The sequence below is a fragment of the Scatophagus argus genome, chromosome 7 (genome assembly GCF_020382885.2).
Source record: "Scatophagus argus isolate fScaArg1 chromosome 7, fScaArg1.pri, whole genome shotgun sequence".
Lineage (NCBI taxonomy): Eukaryota > Metazoa > Chordata > Actinopteri > Scatophagidae > Scatophagus > Scatophagus argus.
Genome location: NC_058499.1, coordinates 15511701 through 15530792, shown reverse-complemented (window position 1 = coordinate 15530792; position 19092 = coordinate 15511701). Strand labels below are relative to the sequence as shown.

The 19092-nt window shown below is 39.3% G+C and overlaps 1 protein-coding gene and 1 non-coding gene across 3 annotated transcripts in view; both read left to right on the top strand.

The window, feature by feature from the left end:
* Positions 1-490: 490 nt before the first annotated feature.
* trnar-acg lies at positions 491-563 on the top strand. The gene has a single exon. It is a non-coding gene; the product is annotated as a tRNA-Arg (tRNA).
* A 353-nt stretch (positions 564-916) lies between these two features.
* Positions 917-19092, top strand: part of LOC124061782 (BTG3 associated nuclear protein) — a 35683-nt gene continuing 17507 nt past the window's right edge. The window contains exons 1-11 of one of the 2 annotated variants that reach the window (XM_046394007.1): positions 917-1110; positions 3363-3438; positions 3798-3901; positions 4033-4232; positions 4459-4548; positions 4763-4935; positions 6534-6773; positions 8706-8852; positions 11342-11463; positions 13036-13107; positions 15113-15157. In XM_046394007.1, coding sequence (XP_046249963.1) covers positions 3369-3438; positions 3798-3901; positions 4033-4232; positions 4459-4548; positions 4763-4935; positions 6534-6773; positions 8706-8852; positions 11342-11463; positions 13036-13107; positions 15113-15157 — 1263 coding nt within the window. In that variant the 5' untranslated portion in view covers positions 917-1110; positions 3363-3368. Of the gene's footprint in view, positions 1111-3362; positions 3439-3797; positions 3902-4032; positions 4233-4458; positions 4549-4762; positions 4936-6533; positions 6774-8705; positions 8865-11341; positions 11464-13035; positions 13108-15112; positions 15158-19092 lie in introns of both variants that reach the window. The other variant, XM_046394005.1, reaches the window with a different exon arrangement.

Genomic DNA, 19092 nt, shown 5'->3' with positions numbered 1-19092 from the left:
TATAGGCTTCAGCCCCCCTGCAACCCTGACGAATATAGCGGATAGTGGCTGTCATTGGATAATGTAGAGTGAGAGCATAATATAACAATATGCTTACATACAACTGAAGGAGATGTGTTACCAAAGAAACTCTAAAGTAGGAAGAGCTCCCGCTCTCTTACTCTTCCGGTTATGTAGGGGGCGCTCGCGAGATAGTCCAAAATGAATTAGGGTTTACTAATTGTACTCTTGTTATTATTGCATTGTATTGTAATTTTATACTGCTTTATCCTTATCTTTTCTCGTTTTGTTGATTTAATTGCATGGCATTATTACTAATGTGAGAGTATTTCGATTCTCCTGTATGTGCTGCACATGGTGAATTGACAAAAAAAATATCTTTGAATCTTGAATCTATTGGGTATATTACATACCCAATAGATATATCATATACATATACACACATTGTATATGATTTCATAAGAGTATTAACAGATGCACGCAATACATCGGGCCAGTGGCGCAATGGATAACGCGTCTGACTACGGATCAGAAGATTCTAGGTTCGACTCCTGGCTGGCTCGTGTGTGTTTTTTACTAGTCGACGAAGCTTGCGGTGTAAATCACCGGCCAAGCACTCTGTAACTCCATCAAAAGTTTATTACATTTGCGTCACAGGATTCTCGTTGTGCTGTAGTGCATATAGACATGACCAATTAGTGTTTAGCAACTCTAAATAATGAAATGTTTCTGTCTTCAGTGATCAGACATTAAATGACGTTAGTTGGCGATCTACCCCGTCCACAAATTTATATCAACACGATGACTTCTATCGAATGAATTCTCTGGTTATTTAATATAAAAGACAGTATAAAAAACAGTGTAAACCATATCAATGATTACAGTCTCGTGTTCTTAAAACGAACTGAGTGCACTAATTAAGGGTAAAAATGCTGATCACTTTGAGTGCTGCTTCAACTACGGTAGCTAACAGCAGGATTGTGAGTCCCTCCTAACTGAGTTAGTAATCCTCCGTGACTGGAGCACACCACGGCGAGGGCTCATCTCTCGCGAGGAACGACGCCGTTATCGGAATCTCTACAAACAACACGAGAATTCATCATTCACACGGTAATATAACCCAATCTTACACGGTACATGTGTTGTGTGCCAGCAATGGGGGAAAGAAGCGGAATCAAAATCATATTTTATTGTTATTTCTTCCAACATTTTACGATTCTTGCATTACATTTCGTCGGCCTTCAGGCCCAACTAGCATGCTAACCACCACGCTAGCACGCAAGCTTACAAATCCGACTTTGTAGTGCTAGCTAACATTATCTACTGTGCGTTTCGCTTTAAGCTAGCTAGGGTCAGTGTGAAATTGAACCATTTGCTGAAATGGTGGTAATGACGCTTGCTAGGATACATTCGATGAAATTAAATAAACACTCAACAAGCCAACAGATACACTTCGACTGTTTTCCTCATTTTCTTTTATTTCGACCATTCGTTATTTAACATTGCCAAGGGACCCCCGCCCTATTTAGCATTTACTGTAGCTAAGTTACGGAGTACCGTAACAGTCCAAACTCAGCCAGAGTAGCAAAATGCTGCTGACGTTGTGTAATATTGTGAACATACGAGCTGAGGAGGTATTTATAGAAGCAAGGATTTTGCCAGCGCAGTGCCTGTGCGATACCATTTCCCAGCACTACCACAGCCAACTCATCGCTAATAACATGCTAGCAGGTGTTCGTTGTTTCAAGTCAGTTAACATTATGACTGATGAGGTCATGCTTTTGATCATCATCAAAATTGCCCGTATACAATTATACTGATTTTAAATATGGACATGAACGTAAAAGTTACTTGTGGAATTGACCCAGGGGAAGGCTAGCACCCATATCTGTAGGCACAGATCTTCCCTCACTCTTGTTCACACGCAACGATACTGTCACCCCAACCATAAGGTGCCTGTCTGGGTTGTGCTTCTCGTCTGATTCATGCCTGTATGCATGCATGTTGTACGAATATAAAATGAATGCAGTCCAGTTTGACTTATTCCACAAACTAATGTTTTAGATCCATGTGCGGCTAAGTTGCCATATAAATTGGCAATTGCATAATTGTAACCAAATAATTTTACTACATTTCCACCCTCTAACCATTTTTGCCGTAAGTGCAGACAAATGGGAAATTAGCACAGGGCAGAAAAGCAACCAAGTGTAAAACACAATGCAGCCAATGAAAAACAGCATACAAAACTAAAACACACAATATATCGGCTTAAGGTGTTGCAGTTAACTAAATATATCGAGGCTTGGCAGACACGGATGGTCGGAGCGTTTCAAAATAAGCTGAAATTTGTAAACAATAAACGAAATCAAAGAAACAGCCTTAACCTGTTTTTAAAGGAAATTAATTTTAACTGGTTTAAAATTTTCTTTGCACCATTTGCACGTGCAATTGTTTATTTTTTTTTTTTTTATTTAATAGAAAGTTGCATCTTCTCATAATGTTATTTGTGTAATTGGTAAAGAGTTAATTTTTACATGAATATGACGCTCATCACAGGCATTTTTTTCTTGATTAGATGTGATCGTCTTGGGTCCGAGGTAATTTACTGTATTCCTTAAGAAACACCTTCTTAAATGACCCTGTATTGTGCAAAAAATGTCAAATATGGATTTTACTGTCCCTTTTTTTTCTTGCTGCTACATTTGAATGTTTGACACTCACTGTAGAATGATGGGGTTAGACACTAGTAGGCTGTTTTTACAATTATTGCTGAAAGTGTAAATTTTCTCTCTGCTCACAGAAAATGTGATTGTAAGTGGCATGCCTGTGGGCATCATGCTTGTGACATCAGAGTTAGCTTGAGGGTCGGCCAATATTATATGTCCAAACTTGAAGTCAAGTCCCCATTGCATATTCATACATTCAAGAATTGAAATTGTAATTGTACATGTTTTTTTCAGATAATTGATCATTTTTTTGTATATTTAGGATTGTGAAGTTTAAATAGACAACATTCACTGCCACTAGATGTCATACCTGAACGCCAGCATCGGAAACCCGAACAATGTGTGCATCCAGCAAAGTTGGGGCATGGAGTGATAATGTGCAAAGTCTATTTCTTGCTTGAAATGTTTTTAGAATCTTTTTTTGTTGGACTGCTTATATAAGAAAGTTTCTTATCAGGCTGCCACTTAGAGACTCTATGCACTAAAATGAACTCCTCACTTGCACAAACATGCGTGTACAAAGAGGGACAGCAAAACATCTGGCAGGATGTTATTTTGCCTTATACTAGCATGTGTCTGTGGAGACATTTTTCAGTCTAATTAGGTTAACCAAGTTTTTGTATTATTTTATTTCAGTGAACAATGTCTGAACAAGAGTTGGATGAAATTGTGCAGATAACGGTGGAGGACTTTAACCAGGATGACCGTACAGGTGAGATTTCTGTGAAACATCACAAAGGCTTATTTTTCTTACTGGATATTGACGTTTTCTGCTCCTCTGAGCAGATATGATTAGGTTCCTTATTAGGCAAGTGTTGCACTGTCAAACGAGGGCATTTAATCAGTAACAACTCTACTGTTTTCATAACCGAAGTTTTAATGTTGGCATTCTATAGGCTGTGCAAGTGTATTATTTAAAATCTATATAATAAACACTGTATGTAGGATTTTGACTCTGCATACTCAGTACTGGTTCCTTGGAATGGAGTAGGAGCACAGCTTCATTCTCAGCATTCAATAGTGAAATCCAGACTGCTGTCATGTGTTGTTTTCATGGTGTCTCTATGCCAGACATGCTGGACAATCATGAAGATGATGAAGAAAGGCCTCAGAAGAAAAAGAGGAAATTAAGTAGTAGCCACGACAGTAACAACCAAGACCTATCTTTTATTAAGGTACAAACTCTGTGCAATGGACTCTGTCTTAAATTCAATGGTTTTACCTGTATTTCAGTTAAATAGACACCATTAATTTTTGGAATTTAAGATGAACTATAAATACTTAATTATGTTATTTGTATTTCCAGAACCTGTTGGTCTCATTCACTGCATCAGTCACCCAGCGACTGGAGGGAATTGAATCAAAGCTACATGCTTTGGATGCTACGTGCAAAGCCCTTGGACGCAAACTGGACAGCATGGTACCCTGTGCAAAGAGTCCTATCCAGGTTCCTATGGTTGCAGGTTCTCCTCAGGGAGCCACCCAAACTTGGAACAAAGTACGATGGTGAGGCACAAGCATTTACCTATTCCCACATTTTGCACCATTTGAATACTGTCTTCATTCAGGCTAAGGGTGCATACAAATGGCAGAGAGATGGTTCTGTTATTCATTTTTACAAAGACACATTGTTGTTTCCAGGAGCTAGCACAACCACATAAACTTATTTTAGATTGTGCAAAGCATGCGTACATGTGCCATTTACACTAGTGTGTTTGCACTTCTCCTTCAGTGTTGTTCCACAAACAAATGTGATAGTGAGTAGTGAAAATTCAAAGGGCAGCAGCCAAGAAGATACCCCTCTGGAGAACCTGCTTAACAAGTGAGTGGCTCAAATTCACATTGTGTGTCTAGTGTGGCCCTAAGTCAGACATGTGCCAGTCCCTTCCAATAAAGCACCCCATAGATGATGTTGGGCTTGTTAATGGAAAACAGTAATCACATGTACCTTCTCAGTTTTCAGCCCAGGTGACAGAAGACTGTATAGAATCAGAGTTTCTCATGCCAGTTAGTCACAAAGTTGCATTCTTTTTCAGTACTGTGGCCCGGAGACGGCAGAACACAATCCTGGTAAAGGTGCCGGGCCCTGAGGAGAGTCAGGAAGAACAAGAGAGTGGCTCAGAGGCCAGTGACTCTGTTTCTAATGGTGGTCATTCCAGCAGCACACAAAATGGCCAAAATGTCACACTCATCACACTCAATTCAGAAGGTATGACTTTAAACTGACAAAGACACAGAAACATATGTTATTACTCTTGTGCCCCTGTAGTCTGTCACTGACATGCCTATATACGTTATTGCACTTGTCCACAATCTCATTAGACTGGTTTCAAAATCTTAGTTGTTTTTTTTTTTTTCTTTTTAGTTGCCAAATTTCTTCACTGTGGAAATAAAAATAAAATAAAAACCATAAACCATTTTATTCAGTGATACCATAACCTCTTATTCTGTGTGACATCCTTGGGAGGGTCAAGTCACCCATCTCACAAATAGCAAAAGAGCAGTGCGAATGAATACTATGTGCGTCATAGTCATCACATGCATCATGAGTCAACTCTGCAATGTAGAAACAGACTACTTGTGTAGTTACGTTTAATTTTGTTTGACCGTCAAATAAGAGGCCGACTGAGGCCAGTTTGAATGGTTGTCACTGTAATGATCAAGTTTATAGTTAGTGTAACCTTCGTTACACTAACAAAGCAGAAATGGCATGTTTTCAGTAGTGCATGAGTTTCATGCACCAATAATGTTATCCTATAACTAACAACCTGTCTTAGGGGTGGGCAGTCTGGCCCAAAAATAATATCACAGCGTATGTAATCGCAATCAGGATCTGCAGTCTTTTTACTCAGTTAATAAATAATCTGTGATTTTTTCCATTTTTGCAATGAAACACAATATTGCACTAAAGATACTTCTTTTTTATTCACAAGTTTCTCATTTGCCATGTTGTTAGCTATGACGCAAGTTGCATTATTTGCCATACCTCATTCAAGGAAGAGCCATGTAAAGCAATAGACATGTAGTTGGGAATTTACCTGCCGTTCCTCTGATTAATGGCTGACCTGCTTTACCTGCTGTACCACAGCAGTTAACAGATTTAACTTAAGTAGCGTGACTAACATGACTATTTCAGATGGTCTCCATATTGAACGGAAAGTACACTGCGTCATGTTCATGTCCCGTGGTTCTGTGTTGATAAGTGCTTTGTTTGGACATTCATGTTTTCAGTAGCTTTGCTCATGGTTTTGGCTGTGCCTAAGAGAGAATAGTTAATTTCTAATTGGGCAAAGCTAAATTAAGTCCATATTGTCATTATATTTGCTGTGATTATTGGTTTGGTTACTTTCAGTCGATTTTGGGAAGTTCTTGGTTATCTTCAAAGGCAAACTATTATTCATTTATTTGCAGATGTGGTTATCATGATAAAACTGTGTTAGTCAGCATTAGCTAGATGTTACCATGTGGTGCTCAGAGCAGTGTGTCTCATGCTTTGTTGGTGTGTTTGTTTGTGTGGTGGACCTAACAGCTAACATACGCTGTGAGCAAACAGCCAAACCACACATTCTGCTTTTTAATACCTTTAATAATAACAACTCAGTTTTGCTCATAATTCACCTACTTCTTGTTTACTGCCACAAGGGTGTGCTATTGTATTACATGAACTATTGCAGTAGCTCTGTACTGTTGTAGCATTTGTCAACCTGTGAATCATTGCAGGTAGATTCTATAGTGATTATATTAGATTATAGATATATCTGTGTATATGTGTGTTTGAATAAATGTTTCATCTCCTGTTTCCTCTAGATGATTACCCAGGGGGGACCTGGTTGGGAGATGAGAACAACCCAGAGATGAGAGTTCGTTGCCCAGTGTCTCCAGCTGATATGCTCCACATCACCACAAACTGTCGCACAGCAGAGAAAATGGCACTGACGCTCCTGGACTATCTGTTCCATCGGGAGGTTCAGGCCATGTCAAACCTCTCTGGTCAGGGCAAACATGGCAAAAAGCAGCTTGACCCTCTCATGATCTATGGCATTCGCTGTAAGTCCTCCTGTATTGACACCATAACCATCTAGTACTGATGTGTAGCAATTTCATGCTCCATCGTGTGGGTTTTGATAAAGTGGAGGTAGACCCAATGATAAACATTATTCCATTGCAAGTCAGTTCACAAAGAGGATTTTTTTTTATGTACCTGCTGCTGGCACTAAAAGACACCATCAAGCCTTGGAAGTGAATCCAGCATATTTTCTTGCCAAGTGTTTCTGAGCTGTGTGATAACTTAATTGGCAAAATGATGCACTTGTAACTGCCAAAGTGGTCTTTAAAAACCATTGTTTATCTCATGGTTATTACATGATTTCTGCAGTTTAAATTATGCTAATAAATTTCACTCAGCCAGAGTTAAAAGTCTTTGCCCCCTTACAGCAATAAATGAACTCTCTGAGACCTTCCCACATTTCATCCCTGTTCCATTAGAAAGCAGCACCGAATTGAACACAGAAATAGACTGCAGTCTGTATTCCCAAGACGGGTTACAACAACATGCATTCATCATTGCACACACGCATAAATGTGCAACACATTTTATAACATACCAGGCTCTAAATGACAAGCACATGTGTGGTAGAAAGATCGTAATGGAGTCACCCTCAATTCAGTAAACTCTTTGATTCCTGATGAAGCAGAGTCAGGGTTATGATCGTGGACAGACGGATATTTCTGAAAGTCCTGTGCCTATATACTATATTTATATGGTTCATAATGCAATGTAAAGAGGGGTTGTGTTTGCTGTAGTCATATTGTGGCTTATCCCCCCTGCAGGAGGTTTTAGTAAATATCCCTCATGGCATGCATACAAGTGAATACTTGGTTACCTGTGTATCCTCTCAACAGCATGGGTGTGTGCAGTTACATGCAGATTTGGTCTTATATAGAGGTATGCAGAGGCTGGAGCAGGGCCAGGTGACTTTTGGATGGCTCATTCTGCGTGCCTAAAGAAAAAAAAATAAAAAAGGAATGAAGGAGCATCTGGCCTGCTTGCCTGTACAGGATCCATCAGGTGTGAAGGGGCCACCGTATGCTGGCATCCCACTATCGCCAGATAGCCTTCAGCTCCCCCTCTCTCTTTTTTTTACCCTCAGGTTATAGCTGCATTGTTAATTTTTGTAGAAATGAGCTGTCATGCGGAACACACTGAAATTGACAGTGCTAAATACAGCTGAATCCAGTCTCACCTGCACATATTTCTTCTGAGGGACGGATGACACACAGTCCCGGGACTGTGTTAACACTGCTTGCCAAAGTGTGTGAAGTAGAAGTAAGCAGGATGGTGGTTTCCTTTATGTAAAAGTCTACATCTATTGCAGATGAAGTGGCCCTTTTACAAACACCTTGCACAGTAGCATATAAGACAGCTTAAAATTTTCTATATGTATCTGCAGTAGTCTGCTGTGAATCCTTCAAGGATCGTGGAAACCTGTGAAGGCTATGGAACTGTATGCTAACATTGTTAAGATTTTAGGATTAGGTGTACCAAAAGGCCTACTATATACATATTTATGCTAAAACACACCTTTAACTTGAATTGTAAAACAGTATTTCACCTGTAAAATGTACAGCTTACATTGTTAGCCTGTGATGTTTTTGTGAGTGAATTGTCCTAGCTACCTTGTATTTGTATTGTTACTGTTGTTACCTTCAGGTTTAGGTGAAGGCAAGGGCATGTAAAAATATCAGAACTATATGATACTTGCTCATTTACTTTGCTAAAGCTCAGAGGAGACTATCTGGTTTTGTGCACTATTAAAACAAAAACTTTAAAAAATTTAAAGAACAGAGCATTTCTGGGCCAAAATGACATATCAGAACAGATAGATTTGGAGATATGATCATCCCATTCATGTCCAAGCTAACAATATTTGATTACCTGTACAGTATGTGATATCATTTGATCTTATCATGTCCCTACAGGCCACTTGTTCCACAAATTTGGCATCACTGAGTCAGATTGGTACCGCATCAAGCAAAGCATCGACTCCAAGTGTCGCACCGCCTGGAGACGCAAGCAGCGCGGACAGAGTCTTGCCGTCAAGAGCTTCTCCAAACGCACGCCTCGCGGTACGGGCACAGGTAAATTACAGATAATCTGGAGCTGTAAAGCATGACTTTGTGCGTGCCGACCGTGTAACTTACTGTAAACAGTAAGTAGTGGACATAATTATTTGTCCACTTGTATGCTGCATTAATAAGCATACCAAGGACAAAGATTTTGTTGAGATACTTGCTTTAAGATTCAGATTCAAGATTCATTATAATTCTACTTTTGCTTGTATGTGTGTATGTTATGTGGCAATTAGATAAAAATAAATCAAAAATAGAGGGAAACACAGCAACAGTGACTCCATTAAGAAAATGGCCCTCAAATCTGAGAGGGCCTCCCTTTTTCAGTGGTATTTTCCAGAACATTTACTTTTGGTCCAGGATGATATTTACTGTATATCACTCTTTATCCATACACATGTGGAAAAAAATCAGTGGGGAACAGGTCAGCATAAACCAGGGAGTAGGGCAATCAGATCATACAGAATAATGACAATGACAAAGAATCCATGGATGTGTACACATATGACTGGAGTGATTAGTGAACATTAACATTAGATCGCATTTATAAATCACATTCATGTCAACTTTTTAAGCTTGTGAATCTTTGTATTTTTTTTTAAAAAAGAGGTTAAACCTTCTGAAACTTTTCTTGTGAAATGCTTTTGGAGTGAGCACATTTCACATATCTTTTTGGTTTGAGCAAATGAATACCCACCTGGCTCCATTCGCGTAAGTCTTTATCAGCTGATAGCGTTGCTACGTTTCTGTGGTTGTTTTCTAATCAAACATGGTTGTGAGAATCAAGACAGACATCTTCTGGTGTTTCTCTTGCTTAAAGGCCAATGACACCATCATTAGCTTTCAGTTTGTATTGTTTTCTGTGGAGAAGCATGATATATTAGTTGGCTTGTAGGAAGTCACTGACTTTGTACTGTGAGCAAAAAAAAAGGCCAAAAAAAGGTGCTCAACCATTTGAAATGAAGTTATTTCCTCAGTTATCATCTTGATTGTCAAAGCTTTCTTATGGTTGTGACCAAAGTTTACTTTGGATAGCTACCAAGGAATAGCAATCTGTGTAAAACAGTACTGGTCCATCTAGAGGCTTTCCATTAGTCGCACTTTTGTGCAAATTTTGACCCCACTATTTGCGTTACTTACCCATGCCTTTTCTCATTGATTGGCTACTGCACATAAAGACAAATGATTTTTAAGTTACCCTTTCCTCTTTCACTTCCTGTTCAGTTGTTTTAATGTAGGAAAATGACATTATGCAAATAGTCAACAAGCACAGCCACACAATATACTCGGACCATTTTCTTTTTATCTGCTATATGAAATCTATTTTAAGACCTGAACCCAAATGCAAATATGGTGTGTATGCTGCAGATGGTTGTAATCTGCACACAATGCCTGCTGTCCTTCCCTCCCTGTGAGCCATCACCTCTCACCTCTGACGAGGGAACAGAAAGACTGCAGGGGAAACCCAAATATCCTGTGAGCACACACAAGGGGTGGGCCCTGCCTTTTCAGGCCACACACACCCCAGAGTTTACAACACAAATACTAGTTCAGATGGTCCATGCACAGACATGCAAAGTCAAAGATAGAAAGTCATTCTTTCCTTAATCAGATGACATGTTAAGAGAGGAGAGGAAAGAAGCTGCTTTTAAAACCATTATTTATCAGTGAAATAGCAAGTAGATCTAAGCCCACAACTGTCACACTTCTTAAGCCGCTGTTTGCTTCCTCATCCAACAAACAAAAGTACTGAGGATTATTTACATGAAACGGTACATGACAGTTATAACAAAAAGATAGGAATCAGTCTTATGTTTCAAGGCAACATAATGCAAAACAGAATGTTTGGGGGTCACGTGATATGTGGTGTATGGTTTTTGTCATTTACAATCCCTGATGTTTTTTTTCTTTTCTTTCTCAAAAAAAAGCAGTTCTTGCAAGGTCTGTTACAAGAAATTACCTAAGATTCTCTCCCACATCTTAAAAGAAATGGTGTGATTTGGTTTGTTTTGTGTACTGTTGTGCAGGCTTAAACTGTCACTGAGGGCTCCGCTGTCTTTGATTGCTGACATCTTCTGACATCTTTGGGTTGGTTGGAGTCTGCTGTGGGCTTTACAGGGGTTTTAGTCTGCTGGAGTGATAGTGGGTGTTTAGACTGAGGCCTGGAGTTTGTGTTTGGCTGCTAAACCATGACTGTGTGTGTGTGTGTGTGTGTTTGTGTGTGTTTGGATGGCTAGCTTGAGAATCCTGGTTGTGTATTTAGGCATTTGATAAAGTATAAACACAACATCATCCAGCAGATGGCCTTGGTTTTTTTTTTTTTTTTTTTTTTTCCCAACAAGAAATTGTGAAGGCCCCTTGCATCACCACTTCTGGGTGTGTGTCAGTTTGTGTATCTGTCCTTTTTATTTTTTATGTGTGCTGGAACCTGTTTGTGCTGTACACACAAGTGCACCACTGACCTTACTGCTTGTTCTCCTAACCAGAGGGAGGCATGGCAGAAGAAGCAGCCCACATTGAGGCTGCCACGCAGCAGACCTTACATTATACACTGGCCAATCAACAGGTCCAGTTCCACCGCATTGGCGAGGATGGACAAGTTCAGGTGGTGAGTGTCAGACCTTTAATTCCTCAGTCTTTCTCTGAGCCCATAGACAATATGTCATGGCCTGTTCTCTGGCATGAAGTGTATGACCATCGGTTCTGACAGTATTTGTCATATTTCTACCTTACAGTTTCTTTCCTTTTTCTGATACATGTACTTATCTCACTGCTGTCATATGAGGATCTCATAGAGCAGGGTATGCAGTGCAGGGGGACATATCAGTCCATACAGCATTCTGTAGAAATACAGCTTATGTCAATGATGGAGTTTCTCAGGGGTTGTATGAACTCATACAGCTGCTATGGCCAAAGGTCAAAGTCAGGCCCACTGCAGCATCATGGGTGGGCTGACAAAGAGGAGTGATTGAACCTTTCATGTCTTGTATTCCCTGTGCCCTGAAATAACCCAAAATACCTAATTTTAAGGGACAAGTGAGGAACCAGTCATGTTATTAAACTCAGTGGTGTGTTAAAAGTTTGAAGTTACACGAAATCTGTGGAACGAATCAAATTGATAAAGTGCTATAACTTCAAGGTCTGTCATTGATGTTAGAGTCGTGAATTGAATGAGAGCAGTTGGCCCAGTCTGTCTTTTCCCATTTGTGTGTTCAAACAGCCAATGATAAACACACACACAGTCTGTGAGACAATGGTTGCCATGAAGGAATAATTTAGATTTTCTTTACTTACCAACCGTAAAACGTGGTTGTAATTGTAACACATGATATGACTATAGTACGTGAGCATTAGAAGTAATTTTCATTCTGCTGTGAGACGAGTGCTTGATAGTGCTACAGAGCTACCTCATAATTTACAGCACTCAGTATTTCTGTTTTTAATAGGTTGCCACATGATGCGTGGGTTTGGAGGTACTGATGATAGGTGACTCGCCTGAGAAAGGAAGGAACAGGCATAAAAGATTGAGGGCAGACAGACAGGAAGAGAATTTAGGCAGAAGGTGGAAGAGTGGGAGAGAATGATTGTCACTATGCGGTTATTACCCTCCAGACGCTCTTGCAGGGTGTTAAAGGGTGCAGCTGAGCCTGAAATTTATGAGTGCTGCTAATACAGCAGAGGAAATCAAGTATACTTACTGACTGATTCAGCGCTGCAACCGTAGTCTGACAATTACTAAACTAAAAATAAAAAAAAAAAATCTCGTTTTGTTGCCTGATCTCAGGTACAACCCTGGGACTACTTGTTTCATTGTTATTAAATCACATTCTGTGCACTGTAGTTAAAATGGAGCTGATAGAATGGGTTCACACTTTTTCAAGGCTGTCTAAAGTCTGTCTCAGGTGCTTATGAACAATGAGACAGGTTTTTCTGCACAACTTTTTGTTACTGTCCGTCCACTGCAGCTCAACAGGGAAACACAAAGACAAAATGTTGGAATATTGTTCCTTAATACTTAGATTAGCAGCTTAAGTTCACAGCACCTGTATCAGTCTTCATATGGGTGCCTGAAATTTCTTTTACAAGAGCCTTGAAAATGTTAGATATCATTTACCGTGGTTTATAATTTCATTTAATTTAGTGCGTCTAGTGTGTCTCACCCTTCATCTGTGTCTCTCAGATCCCACAGGGTCAGCTGCACATTGCTCAAGTGCCACAAGGAGAGGAGGTGCAGATCACACAGGACAGTGAGGCAAGTGTGAGAGTGTGTGAGTTCTGAATAAGAGAGAAAGCTTCTCAGCAACTCTTTTTTTTTTTTTTTTTTTTAACTCTGAGCAGAATATAACTATTAGAGTGAACTTAATAAAATAATAATAATTTAATAAATAAAAATAATTTTTGGGTGCAAAATAAATGTGGGAATGGTAGTATGTTGTTGTTTTTGTTGTTGAAGTCTGGTTAGTAATTTGGTTGACTTCTGGTTAGCTAATGACGAACTATCTATTTGAAGGAGTGCATAATGTCTTTCTTAGCATGTAGTTTGAGTGAATGCTCCCTTGATGGCCCTCAGACCTGGGGGAATTTCTACACAATGACAAGTTTCTCGTACATTACTTAGGTCATTAATCAGAACCGCTATCCAGACGTGTCTTTACTCCACCAAGTTGCATTATCCTTTGGTGAGGCTCAGGTCGCACTGAAAGCTCACAGAATGTTTATTCAGAAAATTAGAACTGTTCCCCCTACAACTGTGCAAAAGAACAATTATTCTAATTTGAGCCACAACCCATTTCCTGATGACTGATAAAATTTGTGATTGTGCAACTCATGTTTTGGAGGCTATAAACTAATCTACTTATAAAAGAAAGAAAAAGTAGAGCCATGTTCTAGAATAAAGTGTTGTTTTTCCTCTTTTAAATAAGTTTGCTAAGAAGAAAAAAAAATGATGTGTTCTTTGAGCCTTGTATTTTTCTGTTTGCACATGCAAATAACCTTTCCAGTGAAGCATAATGCATCCAAGTAATGCCTGATAACAATTCAGTCATTAGTGAATTAGCAAAAACAGATGTTCTGTATAAAACATCTCAGTGTTTATAAATCCTTCTTCTTTTGCATGGGGTTGTGACTTTTGTTTCACATAATGCCCAGATGTCTCATGTCCCCCGCCAGACATGCACTCTGCATGCACACACAATGCCGGCCTGCCAGTTGAAATCAAAATCTAACTCCAAACCACACCGACTGCTGAAGAGGAATTTCCACATCAGCGTCATGGCTAGTGATTTTTTTTTTTTTTTGCAAGGATGTGGGAGAGAGAGATTTATTTCAAGGTGCCACACAGTGTACGCACATACACATGTAATCACATACCCTATATGATATGTGCCACAGATGCATGACATTTATGCAAAAGCAGTTGACACCTTGACCATGTGTTTTTCTCATTTCCTATTCAGCGTTGCTAAAGGAAGAAATGCACGATTGAGTGAGAGAGACGGAGTGAGTTGGAGGCAGAGAAGCTTTAAAGCCTTTCCTGCTCTTTGTGGCTGAGCCCAGATTTTCTTCTCCTCTCTCCTTCCTATTCCACGATATTGTTTGTTTTTTGGAGTTCAAAGCTTAGCAACAAAATCCCACTTCTCCCAACTGCCACTCACAGAATATGTTTTCATTAGGAACGGGCCCCTTTCATCAAAGACATTGGTTTTAGCGTGCTTGAAAAGGAAATGAGCTGTTTGAGAGATTACACCGCTCACTGGCCATATGGCAGCTCAGACAGTGGTTAATATGTACATGAAATACAATTAGCAAGAGAAAACAGCTGAAAGTTTGGGTTGTCTAAATACTGCTTGTATGATGTCCTCTCTCATATGGTCTTGTTAACATCACTGTGGGTGTTTATGATGGTCATTGCATCTTGATGAAACAGCAGTGGGTTTGTGCACGTGCGAATGGGAATCTGTTTTTGTTTACACGAGTGTTGATGTAACCAGGAACAACAGAATAGTTGACGTATAAGGCATCGCATCCACTTCTCTCATATGTCATCACATGTAGAGTAAATCACCACAAGGTTAACTACAAAGAGATATGTAAATTTGTCAAACTTGTGCAGAATTTTTAAAATTATATTTCAGTGACATGGCCAGCTTTAGTAATCTCTAGTCCACACAGATTGAGGTGAATGGCATAGTGAAATGATTGTGTGTATGTACTTTGGCATCCAGTTTTTGACATGACATTTTGCTTCTCTATTTCAGGGAAATCTCCAGATCCACCAGGTACATGTTGGTCAAGATGGGCAGGTAAGACCACATTCAAAAATGCTGGATACATAACTTAAGTTTTTTTGGTTCCAAAAATGCTATTAATGTTATTCAGCTTTATAAAGTAGTCATTACAGGTATAAATTGAAAGGTTCATCACAATATGATATATTAAGCCTTTTGACAAGGGTACAATGTTAGCGGATATAATGATAAAACTCGTAATGAATTGTTTCTCAACAATCCAGAATATTCCCACAATTCTGATTTATTGCCAGATGGGACTAAATGTCTTCATGGTCTTTTTCTTGGCTGCTTTTGAATTTTTATGAAGGAGACGCTGGACGCTTGAATAGAAACAGTGACACAGATTTGCCATGAGAATTTTAATATAATGGCATACCTTATTAATGATAATATAGACTGACATTTACACTGTGCATCAATTACATTGGCACGCTCACTGAATCAATACATCTGAGCATGTTGTCTGTTCTTGTTCTGCACACGTGCAGAAAAACCTTTTGACTGTGACATGACTGTGTAGTCATCACACATAAAATGGAAGCCTGTTATTAATGTTTCAGCATCAGGATTCCAATTACATTCATATGTAGTGATTATGAAAAAAATGTTCCTGAATCTTTGCACAGTGATGACTGTTTTTAGCTGTGTTTTCAATGTTTGTTTTTTTCATGTGAATGCACCCAGCCAATACAGCATATTTGTGCGTTTGCTGTTCGGGATAGTGAACCTCTGTGATTTCTGTGTTGAATGATGTCACTGGTGTTGTACTGTCAGTGTGGGTGTGGGAATATTTTGCTGAATATTGCAATATGAGTAATATGAGTTGTCACCAGTGGGGAGATCATGATATTGTCAGTATTTAACAAATGAAATATTGATATCATGCTCCTTCACCTTCTCCTTTCTTCTTCTTCTTCTTCTTCTTCTTCTGCTTTCTTCGTCTTATTCTTGTTCTTCTCCTTTCTTCTTCTTCTTCTTCTTTTTCTCCTTTCTTCGTCGTCTTCTTCTTGTTCTTCTCCTTTCTTCTTCTTTTTCTTCTTCTTCTCCTCCTTCACCTTCTTCTTCTTCTTCTGCTGTTGCTTTGCTGCTTGTCATGATGTCTTACTGCCACCTGTTGATGAGTGGAATAGTGTGAAGCATTAGAAACAAACAGAGAAAAACAGCTCCATAGCAACTAGGGGTCTTCAACTCCACAGGGAAGTTATTTCAGCTCGTTGATATTAGTATATGATGTAAATATAACTGAAGAACCAGGCAACATGATTTTAAGTGGACAACTGTATCTCAACAAACACTGTAATAGCAGACTGACACAATCTGCCATACAGTATGATACTATAATGGTATACTTATTAGAAACATACAGCATTCAGCACACAGCCCTAGCAACACGCACAAACACACTTTAATGTTTTTAGTGTCTGCCCAGTGTCTATGTCTTTTGTTCATCCCTCTCCCTTCCTCCATATCTGTCTTGGATGTTTTTGACCGAGGGCCCTTCCTGTTTCTCTGTTCTTTCCTCTGTGATCCAAATGAGTCTCGATCAAAGCAGAGCCGGCCCGTGTATGACCATTGCAGGCCACATATGGACGCCTGAAGACCAACACATAATTTCGCATTCATGATTTCATCGTGTTTGTCTAGAAGTAAGGCTTTAGGGAAGGAAATTCCTTCTCACGCTGCCCGTCTGGTGGTTAAACTGTTTTGTGTTATTTTGTTAGGACAGGTGTTTTTATGTAACAGCCAACCAAGGCTTTTTGTCTCCTAAAATGTGAATAAAGGCTAGGCTCATATACATTGTACTGTCAGTACTAGCAAATTGCACGCCATTATTTATTTTATTTTAAAGTCAATGAATTCCACATGGCCCCCTAAGAAAAGTAACTACAGTATTCATTACATTACTTTGACATTTTGGCCTAAAGCAACTGTGTACGTTTACCAAATTAAAGTACTACTTAGGTCTAAGGCTGTGTTCAGACAGACAAAAGCACTGGATGAGAAAACACTCTCCTCTTTCATTCTTGTTGTTTTATGCTGTGTTGGGTGCCATGGGGCCCTGCCTTGGCACGGTAGGGTTGTCAGCACATACACACACACGCACACAAACAAAACGGAGCCACTTTTCCAGCAGGGCAATGCTGCCAGCAGGCAGCAAATTCATGTAAGTGCAAGTTCCAGGTAGATTACTTTTTCATATTCTTTACCCAGCAATTGTCGCAACCAAGCATAAAATGATTATCGCCATGATACCTTCCCTGAGTGTGACCTGAGTTGTAAAATTCTTCCTCATAGCATTATAAACCACCAGTGTTTTGGCAACTCATTAGCTTCCAAACTCTGGAACTGGCAGGCCATAATGGATCATATTTCTTCATCTCACCAGTACCTTAAACAACGCACCCCACCAATGCAGCCCCAGGTTTGTAGTAAAAAAATAATCCAAAATCTACACCTGGATCAGTCATATGCACTCTGCTCATAATTCAGAAATTTCTGGCCTGAACTATAGGCAGAATAAGAAGAAAGAGATTTTTCCAAAGATTTTGTGCCAATGGAGAGACTTAAGAGGCTTAAGAATGTAATGCAAGTAACAACCTTTTTGTTCACCCAGTAAGGATGTGCCTTACTTTGTTCCACTGCAGTAATTTGATTATAATAACATTTTGTCAGGAATTACTGGATGTCCAATACTTTAACTAAGACAGTTATCGCCTTTTCTACGTAATATGGCAGCATTTTTCAGTTCTCCATTTTATAGCTTGATTAATATCTCCGTCATCTTATTCGTTCATAGGTACCATCATGTATGTGTACACACGCATATGATGTGTTCAGGCATCTGCTTTATATGAGGCTTTTTTGTTGTTGTTGTTTGTATTGTTTTATTGGCTGTTTTCCTCTATGTGTTTTCAATTGAGTTAGGTAGTCACCACACATCCCTTCTCTCTCTCACACTCATAAAGAGTCATGCACGCTTATGTCCTTGAATGACCCGCTCGCTGAGCCTGACGGCAGCATTCCTTTCTGTCTCTTTTACGATCATGGAACAAGTTTTGGACAGAGTTTGGTTTAGATTTTGCACCACAACACACATTTCCAGCAGTTATTCCTAGCAGTTCACAGTGTGCATGAATTGTTTTTACAGGTTTCCATCAGCTTCGTCTTGTTTTGCTGTTCTATCAGGTGTATGTGTATATATAGCGCATACAAAACATGCATTAACAAATTAACTATTTGAAACTGCAGTGTGGGATAGGCCTTGGTTGCTTGCAGATGGACAGCAAAGTGTCACCAAGAAAAAAAAAAAGAAAAAAGAAAAAGAAAAAGCCTGTATTCCCTTGGCAGTGTCTGGGAGCCTAGTCCAATAAAAAGCTCTTTTATTTTCCCTTTCTTTTTTGCTCATGCTTTGATTGGGTCTGTAAAATGATATGAGTGCATTGCCAAAACAAACACACAGTGACTTATTCTTTAAACCTCATGTTGCAGGTCGAGCTTTTCACACACATGCACTGGTACGCTACAGTGGCAGTGTCTCCTCACTTTTATATTCTCATGGAGCAGAGGGAGGGCGCCTCGTAGGTCAGCTCTTAAATCTGATGAAACCAACAGGGCTTAAAGTTTTCAGGTATAGAGCAGTTTTAAATTCATACTATTTTTAATTCAGTACATTGCACATGTTTTCTCCTGGACAACTTTTCAGGGTAAGAATTTTTTTCTTGCTTTAATTTTTGATGCCTAAACAAACATCAAGACATTCAAGAGAGCCAAGGGCCCAAACAAACAAGATATTAGTGGTAGCACTTCAAGATAATAATTCACGTTGAGAGAGATATGGTCACGTACAAATGATGTATTATTTTTTTTTATCATGATTGGTTTAATGTCTTGGACCATAATTTAGGAATCTCAAACAACAATAATACAAATCACACTTAATCCTGATA